This window comes from Propithecus coquereli, unplaced genomic scaffold (genome assembly GCF_000956105.1).
Source record: "Propithecus coquereli isolate 6110/MARCELLA unplaced genomic scaffold, Pcoq_1.0 Scaffold191, whole genome shotgun sequence".
NCBI classification, from domain to species: Eukaryota; Metazoa; Chordata; class Mammalia; order Primates; family Indriidae; genus Propithecus; species Propithecus coquereli.
This window is the reverse complement of record NW_012143968.1, coordinates 1,632,532-1,644,366: the sequence shown is the minus strand read 5'-3', so window position 1 is coordinate 1,644,366 and position 11,835 is coordinate 1,632,532. Positions and strand designations below refer to the sequence as shown.

Here is an 11,835-nt window from a genome sequence, read left to right as displayed (position 1 = left end):
GATTATTTTATTATGCAAATCATCTCATGTAAAAATAACAAAATGAAATACTTAAAACCATTAAAATAGTTTACTATTTTAGATTAGGAAATTTACAAGATCACTTTTATATAAAAAACATTTCAAATAGTAGCTTTCTAGGTTACATGATTATGAAACCATCAAAGATATATTACCTTGCTTCTGACTCTGAATTATCCTTTCATTTGTTCTTTCACAATTTTTTAGTTTCTTTGAAGACAAATTTTTAAATTCTTTTTTTCCTATTAATTCCTTCAAATAAAAAAGATAACATGGTTTTATTTTAACAACTACTGCCTAAACATGATCTTAAGCATTTCACAATATGCATTAAGCATACAACCTTCTAGGTACTAGAAATTTCATTAGTGGAAGCTCAGAAACTCATTTGCCAGAACCTGAGCTTTAGAAGCACCACCTGGGTATCATCATTCTACATCTTCCCTTTATTAATTAAATACTTTGTGGATTTCCAAGTGCTTTTCTATATAATTTAACCTTTAAAAGCTAATAAAATTTTTGTTGCCTGCATTTTTTCAATGAGAGACTGGGAAAATTAATATCAAGACATTTACTTACAATCCCAAAGTTAATGGAAACCTGATACCTAACAAACAGAACTCATATCTTCTGATATGGTCCCTAACCTTTTCAGTGGTACATCACCCCTCAAAACATTAAACAGTGTACCTGATTAGATAAGTCATATCTTCCATTTTGAACAGTTTTACATATTTGGTCATCTGGGAGCCTTAATGGTGGTTTATTTTGGCAATTAGCATGGCAACCATTTAATTCCGTAGCTTCTGGCAACCCACTGTGCTTACTATTCCTCTGTTCTGTAAGTACAAAGATGGAGAATTCAATAAATGATTACAAAAAAGGTATGCTGCTTTTTCCACATTAAAGAATTAACTTTGAAAAGATCTAATGTCATGAATATTTGTTATAATTTGACTATGATGTAAAGCAATTTTATTTGTATACAATCATTCTGTATAGGGCCCATGTTTTGTTTCAATCAATTTGATTTTCTTCAAAAACAATCAAGAAAAGTTAGACAGCCATATTATTCATAACTATCTGTTTTGGATCTCCTTTGTCATATCTAAAGACAAAATAGTAAGATCAACCCATTTTATAAATATAAATTCCTGTTCCTCCTAACTGCAAATCAACTAAACAGAAAGCTAGTAACTGTTTCTCTTATAGTCCTTTATGTATGTAGAATTACGTTTTGATTAACTTATGTACTCTAATGTGTAACTAAATCCATGCTAATTAAAATTTTGAGCAAAACTAAATCATATAGTATATAATTATGCTAAATAAATGTTTATTGAACTGAAATTCTAGAAAAGTTAAAAAGACTCATAAAAAGTATAAAAATATTTTTGTTATTCTTCTAGAGCTATATTTTAAAGGGCACATGAATGGTCCCTGCTCTTGAGAATATTACTATTCTCAGTATTCTCAATATTACTATACTCAATATTACTCCTCAGTAGTGAAGGAGGCTGGAATCGTATAGACCATTTGTAATATACTCTGGTAAGTATAATAATCAAAGATAAAGTACTTTAAGAGCAATACGATGACATGCAGGTTATAGAATATAATATGCAAAACTACCTTTCAGGTAAATCATTAAAACACAAAAATAAAATCACATCATTGTAAATTATCATGGGTTGGCTCCTTTACATAACCTTAGTTATTTAATGTTAGATGTAGTTTTATTTTAGTTGTTTTTTTTTTTTTTTTTTTGAGACAGAGTGTCTCACTGTGTTGCCCGGGCTAGAGTGCCGTGGGGTCAGCCTAGCTCACAGCAACCTCAAACTCCTGGGCTCAAGCGATCCTTCTGCCTCAGCCTCCCGAGTAGCTGGGACTACAGGCACGCGCCACCATGCCCGGCTAATTTTTTCTATATGTATTTTTTTTAGGTGTCCTATTAATTTCTTTCTAATTTTTAGTAGAGACGGGGTCTCGCTCTTGCTCAGGCTGGTTTCGAACTCCTGAGCTCAAACAATCCGCCTGCCTCGGCCTCCCAGAGAGCTGGGATTACAGGTGTGAGCCACCGCGCCCGGCCATATTTTAGTTGTTTTTTTCACAAAAAGTGTAATGAAAATGAAAATAAAAACAATCACAGTACCAACCACCACTCAAAATATGAGTGATGGTTGTGATATGCAGATAGTGTCTAATAGTTTTTTTTTTTTTCTCAAAGACCCTGAGGTGTATCTTCAGAAGTGTCTCATAGCTTAAAACTGAGATCTTATGCATCACACAAGAAAAATACTGTAATATCTGCCCCTAAACTGAGATTCCTGAGGTGCGGGGCATCATGTCTTATTCATCTCTAAGTTCCCAACACTTAACACAGATCAAGGTTTAGAGGAGGTGCTTTAAAAATGTTTGTTGAGTGCTTTTCCAATGGACACAGCTGGCATGTAAAATAGTTTACCAAACTTTAGTCTTTTAAATTTGTATTCCACTCGACTTGCCACTTGTTTTCTGAAACACTTCACCAATAATATTTACAATTCATCTCAAATTCCTAAAAAGTGATGGCTCTAAGTGAAAAGAGGGGAAGGGAAGAGATAAGATCTAAGACTAAAGATGACTAACAAATGTTTTAAAAGTGACATATACTTTCAGGGATTTTTTTAAGATTTAGGAGTTAAAAAAGCAGATAGCAGGTGCTGCAGCCCCAGGACTCCAGAATACTAAAGGTGGTCTAGCAATGACAATAAGCAAAATGCCTTATTCGGGGGAAACAGGATGACTTTTGATCAAATGAGGAAGGCCTGAGAAGGAAGGAACTGGAGCACTGGTAAGTACAGATGACTGGGCAAACAGTCATCTATATATTTACTTTATTCCTTTCTCTGTCTTAGAAAGGATAAGCAAAATTTCAAGGGTGGGAGGAAGTTCACATGAGGAGAGGGGAGTGGTTAGAGTGGGATACAGGTACTTTTTTTTTTTTTAAAGAGACAGGGTCTTGCTCTATTGCCCAGGTTGGAGTGCAGCAGTGAGCTCAGAGATCATAGCTCATCATAACCTTAAACTTCTGGGCTCAAGGGATCCTCCTGCCTCAGTCTCTAGAGTAGCGAGGACTACAGGTGTGTGCCACCACACTCAGCTAAATTTCTAAATTCTTTGTATAGATGAGGCCTTGCTATGTTGCTCATGCTGGCTTCAAAACTCCTGGCCTCAAGCAATCTTCCTACCTTGGTCTCCCAAGTGCTAGAATTATACGTATGAGCCACTGTGCCCAGCCAATGTACGTTTGTATTTGTTATGGTGCCACATTTTGGCAGAGGCAATCCTGAACTTTTTCAAGTTTTGTAAAGGTCTTAGTTATAAAATCAAGGTAAAATTGGCAGAAATTTATACAACAGATTTTATTAACTTTTACTCATCTATGTTATTTAGAAAGGGCTATAAGTTAATGTTCATACATTTTTTCAGGGACATTCATACATTTTTCATACATGTGAGGTAGATTATGGTGCTGGCAAAGAGCTGACAAAGAACAGTTCTGCCATCTACCTTTATAACAATGGTCATTCAAGAAAACATGACATTTCCTCTATGAAAGAAAACTGGTTTTGTCTATTTGCAGGAATGAAATTTAGTACAAAAATATGTGAGTCTTTACTACAGGTTTGGGGTAGGCTGGTAGACTAAACACCTTGGGTCTAGGAAAATGAAAGAATGATCATCTTCCATTGATATGTTTATCAGTGTTCTTTGGAATTCTGATTAATTAAAAGGTGATATTTAATGAAGTAAGCTGAATGTTGACCATGAGCAGTCTGCACCACAGTTACTTCTCATTTAATAGGGAAAAAGTTTGAATTTTAGGGTAGTATAAGAACACAATACTATGTATATTATAAATAATGACATAGAACTCATGTAAGAATTTACCACTGTATCAATAGAAGTGAAGATCAAACATACCCCAGTTATCATAATCAAGGTCATAAGTAGTGCTGGCCCTTTGGAGGACATCTGTTTGGTTTTTTCCTGCTTCATTTTTCTTTGATTTTTGTATGTTAGGGACAAATGTTCCAGTTTTCCGTTTTGGTCTGGCCTTTTCTCTGTTCTTTTCACCAGCTCTAAAAACAATTAAAATCCTCTAATACTGGTTCTCAAAAAACAAAAAAACCCACCAATAAACAAACAAAAGCTCCTCAAGTAAAGTTCTTTCTGCCTCAGCAAAGAGGCAGAATGTAATCTTACATTTTTAATCCTTCATTTCTTCCACCGCCTCCACATAGAACTTAAGCATAATGTCTTAAGTTAAAGGACTCAAACATGACCTAACTGCTTCCTACTCTATGCTCTTGTAATTCCTACTTAACCTGCTATTATAAGAAAACTAGAGGACCACTGCCAGTTGCCTGTTTTTGTAAATAAAGTTTTTTGAAACATAGCCATGCTCATTTACATACTATCTATGGCTGCTTTTCTGCTACAAAGGCAGAGTTGAAGAGTTACAATAGAAGCAACGTGCCCACAAGAATATTTACTGTCAGTCCTTCACAGAAAAAAATTGGCAGCCCCTGTTATAACTTATTGTTAATACACTGTACTGTGATTAACTTTAAGCTCTGTATCCCCTATAAGCTCCTTAGGGGCAAGAATTAATTGAATTCTTTGTTTTCCCAGTATTAACCATAGTGTCTATCGGGTAGTTGACACTCGGTAACTACTGAGAGAACAAATGAAAAAGAAAGAAAAAGGACCAAAAACTTCAGACTCATATTTAATAGCTACATGCCTTTTCAAGGGTAGGCAACTAAGATGACTCCTTGAAATATGTCAAAAGTGTTTATTTTCCTTTTAGATATACTCATAGTAACACAAAGTCTAGTGAAGTGTTTTTGCTTCTAAAACTCTTCTAAGATCAAAGAGGGCTTCAAAACTGACATTCTGAAATCAAAACAAACAAACAAACAAACAAACAAAAAACCCAAAAAACTAAAACCATGTCACATTGGCTACATGAGTATATACAATTTAATACCTAAAACGGGTACATTTTATTAAATGTAAATTATATCTCAATAAAGTTGACTCTTAAAACTATAAAACAACACTTTACCTTAATTGTTCTAGAAAACTATCAATGTGCTCTTTCCAATTTTCTGGAAATCCAAACATAAATTTTCTTATGAGATAATATGGATATCCTATTTAAGGATAAACAAAAAATTATTTAAAAGCCTAGAATTTTAAAGAGATAATAATTCATTAAGTCATTCAAGAAATATGTACTTATTTTTTCTATTATGTGTGAGGCACTGTTATAGATACTCAGGATTCAGGCATTAACAAATCAGACAAAAACCCCTGCCCTCACGGAACTTGCCTTCTAATGTGACAGAGAAAGCTAACCAGTAAGTAAAATATCTTGTTTGTTACTTACATAGTTATGCAGGGAAAATGGACAGGGATACCAGTATGTTCATGGGGGAGTAGAAGAGTGAACAGTAATTTAAAAAGGACAGCCAGGGAAGTCCTCACTGAAATAGCCACATTTGAGCAAAGTCCTGAAGGACATGAGGGAGTGAGCCATGTAGCAATATGGGGTTAGAATATGGGAAGCAGAGGGAATAGAAGGTGAAAAGCTACAAAGCAACAGTATATTTGGTCTGTTTGTGAAACAATAAGGAGATTAGTGCAGTTGAAGTGAGATGAGGAGGAGTTAGTACTAGGAGGTTACTCAGATCAGTAACAGAGGCAGTGGGGAGCATGAAAAATTATAATATAAAGCCTTGGGGTCATTTTATGGACCTGGCTATTTACTTTGGGCAAGATGGAAAGCTATGGAAAGATTTCAAGAAGAGGAATTACAGATCTGACTTACTTTAATAAGATCATAGAAGCTGTTATTTTGAAAAGAGTTTGTGGAAGAGCAAGAGAAGAAAGAATGAGACCAGTTAGGAAGTTGCTGTAACCATTCAGACAAAAGATGAGTGTAGTCTGGACCACAGTGATGTAGCAGAGGTCTAGGTTTTAGATATATTTTGGAGATATACCAATGGGATGTACTGACATACAAGATGTGAGTGTGAGAGAAACTGAGGATTTAAGGATACCTTCCAGAATTTTGGCCAGCCACTGGATGCTTGGAAAGATGGGGAAAACTACAGGCTAAGCAAATTTAAGGGAGAAGATCAGGTTTTAGATATAGCAAGTGTGAGATGCCTATAGACATCCTAGTGGAGACACCATATGGGCATATGGAAAATGAGTTGGGTACTTAAGAAAGAGGTCTTGGTTTGGGATATAAAATTGACATTTGTCATTATACAGATGATATTTAAAGACTAAAAGAAATTGGCACAGCACTGAGTATAGAAAGAGTCCCAAGCTACCCCATTATTTAGAGGCAAAAAAGAGAAATATACAAAGAAACTAAGAAGAAACAGGCTAGGCAGTGAGGCAGCATGAAAATTGGTATATGGTATTCGAAAGCCAAATAAAATATTTCAGGGAGGTAAGTGTGATTAACTCTGTTAAGTATATACTGGATTTAGCAATGTGGAGGCCATCGGTGGCTTTAATATGGGTTGTTTGGTTAAGAATTGTGGGTTAAGGCATGATTAAAGAGAGTTCAAGAAAAATTGGCAAAGAATTTAAGAGAAATTAGATATGAATAGTATTAATAAGTACAGACAAATCTCCTGAGTTATTTTGTTGTAAATGAGAGCAATAGTGGCTGAAAGGAGAAGTGTGGTTAAAAGAGGGGTTTCTTTTAAAACAGGAGAAGGGAGAATTACTGGAATGATGTCCTTGAGTAAAAGAGGGAAATGGGATCTAGCGTATAAATGGAGAGGCTGACATAGACAGGAACATGGATAGTTCATCCATAATAAAAGCAGCACAGATGTAAGTAGGTAGGTAGATGTGGTAGAGAAACTCTTCTGACTGTTCCTATTGCTCAGGTGCATCCCTCTTTCCCCTACTCTCCCATTTCAGAGGGTAAGGGAGGAGGTATTAGAGATTTCCAAAAATATGCAACAGTCATCAGGGAGGACAAGAGAATGAATGATTAAGGGAATAAGGTAGGATGCGAAGCAGCACCAAGGGACCACTAAGGAACTATAATTTGTTGCTAGTAATCATAAAATTTAAAGTAGACTACTTGGGTGTGTTTTTCTCCAGCTGTATTCAGCTGTGTGCAAGGCATAGGTAGAAAATCAGATTATACCAGGACTGGGATTATGCCAAGTTCAACAAAGAGAGGAACCAGGGGATGAAATAAAGCAATTCCTTATAAATAAAGAGTATTTAACTTGAATTTTTTAAATCACTGAACTTATTTAAATTGTCAATAACTGATTAAATCAGAAAAAAAGAGCAATTCTATATAAGTTTTATATAATGTGATCAATTCTGTAAATTTTTAGGTCTGATTTATTCCTAATTTTAAAATACCTAATTAAAAAGTATAAAATGTATATTACTGTTAGAAACATGGTTAATTGCTTCACTTATAAAAATAATTTATCAATTAATGACAGTCATTTACCTGCTTCTTTCATGGAAATCTGGTCTATCATTCCTTTTAGTATATAAATGTTGCCCGTTATAGTCCTAACTTTGTTGTGCTCAATCCGCTCTATGATTACATTACTGTGCCAATATATGTTAGTGATGTCTCTAGGCAAAAAAAAACCAAAAAAAAAAAACAAAACAAAAAACAAAACCAAAAAAACTTCAGTAAGGCTGAAATATTCACATTTTACCAGTAGTCACAATGTACATGTATATACAAAGTTATAACAGAAAGTAATAATTTTGCACTCTAGCTACAGCAACACTAACAATATTACTAATCTAATCACAAAACATCTGGGGACCAAACAATGCAGCAGAACTCAACTGCTTGGCTAATGTGATTCTCCTACGTGCTAAGAAACTGTACTGTGGCCAAACCACGTCCCTACTATGAAATATATTATTAGCAAGGAAGAAGAGGCCTTCTCTAAATATCTGGTGCTGGCAATATTTGCAACTTCAGCTTACCTGATGCTAAGCTTCCAAAGAATGATTTCCCTGTCCCTCTCCCTCAGGGTCTGTACTGTATTAGCCTTTGTGCAGAAATGTAGATCGGAACCATCTAATCTTGTGTATTTTTACCCTCACTACACAGCCAAATGTGTTTACTTTTCATTTTGGAAAGTACCAAAAAGAGGTACCAGTTGGGGAAAAACAAACTATAGTATCAAATCACTGACCCATACATCTATTCTTCATATTTCTTTAAATGAAGCTAAACTAAGAAGAAATACAAAATAGAAAGAACAAAATATGAAGATGCATTAGATAAATGTTGAACATTTTCCTATTCATCAGATAACTATTAAGAATATACTAATTACAAGTATAATAAATAAGGAAGTAAGTTCCTTTAATTTGGTCAAGTGGGATTAAACTCATACATTATACCTTAACATGATATCACTTCTTCCATTCCCTTTTGCTTTATTTGTTAAATGATAAAACATTAAATAATAACAAACATTTAAATAACACTCTAAAAGCATTGTTCTCTGGTTTTACGTTTAATCCTCAACTAACAAAGCTATGTAATAAAATTATCCACATTGTACAGATGAAGAAACTGAGACTGAAAGAGGTAGTAAGCAGCAGCAATGGGATTCCAACAAAGGCAGTCTAGGCTGCATCTGACACATTAAGGAAATGGGCTCAAGGCAGACAGATGTAGAGTGGACAACATAAATTTTATATATTCAACTTATAAACTCCATATAAGTACCTTAAATAGTGATATCTTATATTTCTTTGTTATAACCTTTTATTACAAATTTTTTTAGCACTAAGAAACTGGTCTTGAAGAATGGGAAATGGTGCTAATAGAGTAGCAGAATTAAGCAAAGCCCACTTACCTAATGATGCTCTCACTTTAGGGAGAACCAGAAGGTGTCAATGATTACTTAATATGTAGCTGTATGGCAAAGTTTTAAATAATTTTGATTCCTTTTCTGGATCAGTAATTTATATCTGGTTGTCCCAATTTAGATGTGAAAATCTGAACTAAAATGCATGTAGTAAATATTAACTGACATAATTAAGCAGATAATACCCGTCCACTTAGCACCTATTAGCACCTTAGAAAAAAAATAATGCACTATACAAACTTGAGCTGTCATTATTTTAAAAATAACTTGAGTAAACAGGCAAAAACAAGAAAACTGGTAACAATCAATATGGTTAGGTTATGGTTAGTAAAATGACCATAGTCATCTTACTTTTTTGCCTTCAGTTCATAACCTCATTAGAAAATTTTTGTTTTGTAGGAAGATGCTATTTCTCATGCATCACCTTTTAAGCTCTTACACACAACTATCCTCTTAAGTTTTATTAAAAGAATATTGAAATGTTATACTTACATCAATTTTCCTTCTACACATATAGCTGTGTTATCATTGATGATTTTAATTATCCATTCCTGTAGCTGGACTACCTAATCAAGCATAAGCAAAGAACATACTTCCTGTATTACTTGCAGCATAAGCATTACAAAATTAACTTACATTAAAAGAAAAAACTCATCTAAGTGATCCAATTGATTCCTTAGTGCCCATCTACATAGGAATCACATTCTATTCGAAGTAGCAATAACTGAAACTCTTGTATGTAATCAAACAGAAAAGATGAAGGGAAAGACTGAACTCAGGTTGTATTGCATAGTTTGTTCTACAATCCAGAAGCAATTATACTTTAAATATTCCTATATCAAATCTCAACCAGTGGGGGAAAAATCATATGAAATCCCAAGTTGTATATTAAAACACCAAATCCTACCAAAAAACCCAATAACTTGGAGAAAAAGAGTCAGTTGTGTTGTATACCATCACTCTTGTCCCTAAAATATTAGATATTTTTTGGATAAAGTTAATTTAGAGTTGCATTTCAATTTTCTTTAGACTATAAAGGTGACTGCATTTAATAGCAGTTATCTACATTTAATAGCATTCTATTCCAAAGCAAACATCTCAATAAGCTTAGAGAATTCTTTATTTTAGTACAAAGTCTCATTTTAATTGAAAAAATTCTATGCACATTTGTGCAAAGAAATCGTTATTTATATTTCATTGTAACAATTTAACACTGAACTATTTCTGATGAGAAAAAGCCAAAATCCATAGAATAATTTGAGCCATTTACTTTATATATAAAATTGTACATTTATATTTATATATAAAGACAAATTCTCCAGTGGTAGTTTTATACTGAGTCAGAAAAAAATATTAAAATGGGAGGGTCTTTGTTATTGCACTTCTCAATTATACTCATTCAAAAAAATTATAAATAGGACTTGGGGAAGGGGTAGTATCATTCCTTTTTTTGTTACTACTCCCACATTTGCAACTACCTGAGATATATCAAAGCTTCAGTCAGATGGAGATAGTAATATTGCTTTATATGAGGTGTCAAAATGTTCATTCATTATTCATTCAATAAATATTTGTTGAGTTCCACAGTTTTAAGCAGTGAGGATTTAGTGAGAAACAAAATGGCTGCCCTCTTAGAGCAAGTATTCGTAGGTATTAGGGGAGGGGTGTGGAAGTAAGCAGGATGGTGGTATCCAAATAGAAAAATATTAAAATGTCAGTGGTGGTAATTACCATAAAAAATAAGTATAAGTCAGTAGATAATTGGGGTGCTTTCTTAGATAACATAGTTAGGGAAAGTCTTGGAACAGAGAACTGACAAAATGAGGGATAAGCCACATGGATGTCTGTGCGAAGATTATTCCAAGCAGAGAGAACAAGTGCATAAGTAGGCAGCATGGAAGGCACAGCAATTTGAAAAGAGTAAGATAGAAAGAATAAGAGGTAAGGTTGGAGATCTCCAGGATTAATTATGTAAAGCCTTATAAATCATGGTTAAGGCTTAGTGTTTTCTACTAAGATGGGAAGTTACTGGAGGATTCTGAGTAGGAGAGTGAAAAGATTTAAGATTCTGTTTGGAAAACAGACTGAAGAAGAAGAAGGCAATAGTGGAAGCACGGAGACCATTAGGCTACTGCAGTAATCACTGGACTAGGAGGTAGTATTTGAGCAGTGAGAAGTGGCCAGATTCAGGACACCAGAGCCAAAAGGATTTCTTCATGGTTTGAATATGGAGTATGAGAGAAAAACAAGAGTCCAAGATGAGTGTCTAAAATTTTTGTGTAAGTACCTGGGGGAGTGGTATTGCTATATACCAATACAGGACAATGGAGGAGAAGTTTTATGGTGAAGAAATCAAGAATTAATTTTAGACATGTTAAATTTGAGATATCTATAAATGTTGGAGATGTAAAGGTCATTGGAAATCAGGAAGGGGGCTAAAAACCTACCTATCAGGCTGGGCGCGGTGGCTCACGCCTGTAATCCTAGCACTCTGGGAGGCTGAGGCGTGTGGATCATTAGAACTCAGGAGTTTGAGACCAGCCTGAGCAAGAGTGAGACCCCATCTCTACTAAAAATAGAAAGAAATTGGCCAAACAACTAAAAATAGAAAAAATTAGCTGGGCACAGTGGCGTGTGCCTGTAGTCCCAGCTACCTGGGAGGCTGAGGCAGGAGGATAGCTTGAGCCCAGGAGTTTGAGGTTACTGTGAGCTAGGCTGACGCCACGGCACTCTAGTCTGGGCAAGAGAGTGAGACTCTGTCTCAAAAAAAAAAAAAAAAAACCTACCTATCAGGTACAATGAACACTATTCCCGTGATGGGTACACTAAAAGCCCTAACTTAAGCATTATAAAAGGTATCCATATAATTAAAAAA

The 11,835-nt window shown here is 34.6% G+C and overlaps 1 protein-coding gene across 1 annotated transcript in view; it reads right to left on the bottom strand.

Moving 5' to 3' along the window:
* Positions 1-11,835, bottom strand: part of MIS18BP1 (MIS18 binding protein 1) — a 49,839-nt gene that overhangs the window by 24,484 nt on the left and 13,520 nt on the right. Inside the window, exons 5-10 of the mRNA XM_012642967.1 lie at positions 9,453-9,526; positions 7,568-7,698; positions 5,135-5,222; positions 3,988-4,145; positions 712-860; positions 177-273 (exon numbers count right to left, since the gene is read on the bottom strand). Coding sequence (XP_012498421.1) covers positions 177-273; positions 712-860; positions 3,988-4,145; positions 5,135-5,222; positions 7,568-7,698; positions 9,453-9,526 — 697 coding nt within the window. The remainder of the gene's footprint in view (positions 1-176; positions 274-711; positions 861-3,987; positions 4,146-5,134; positions 5,223-7,567; positions 7,699-9,452; positions 9,527-11,835) is intronic.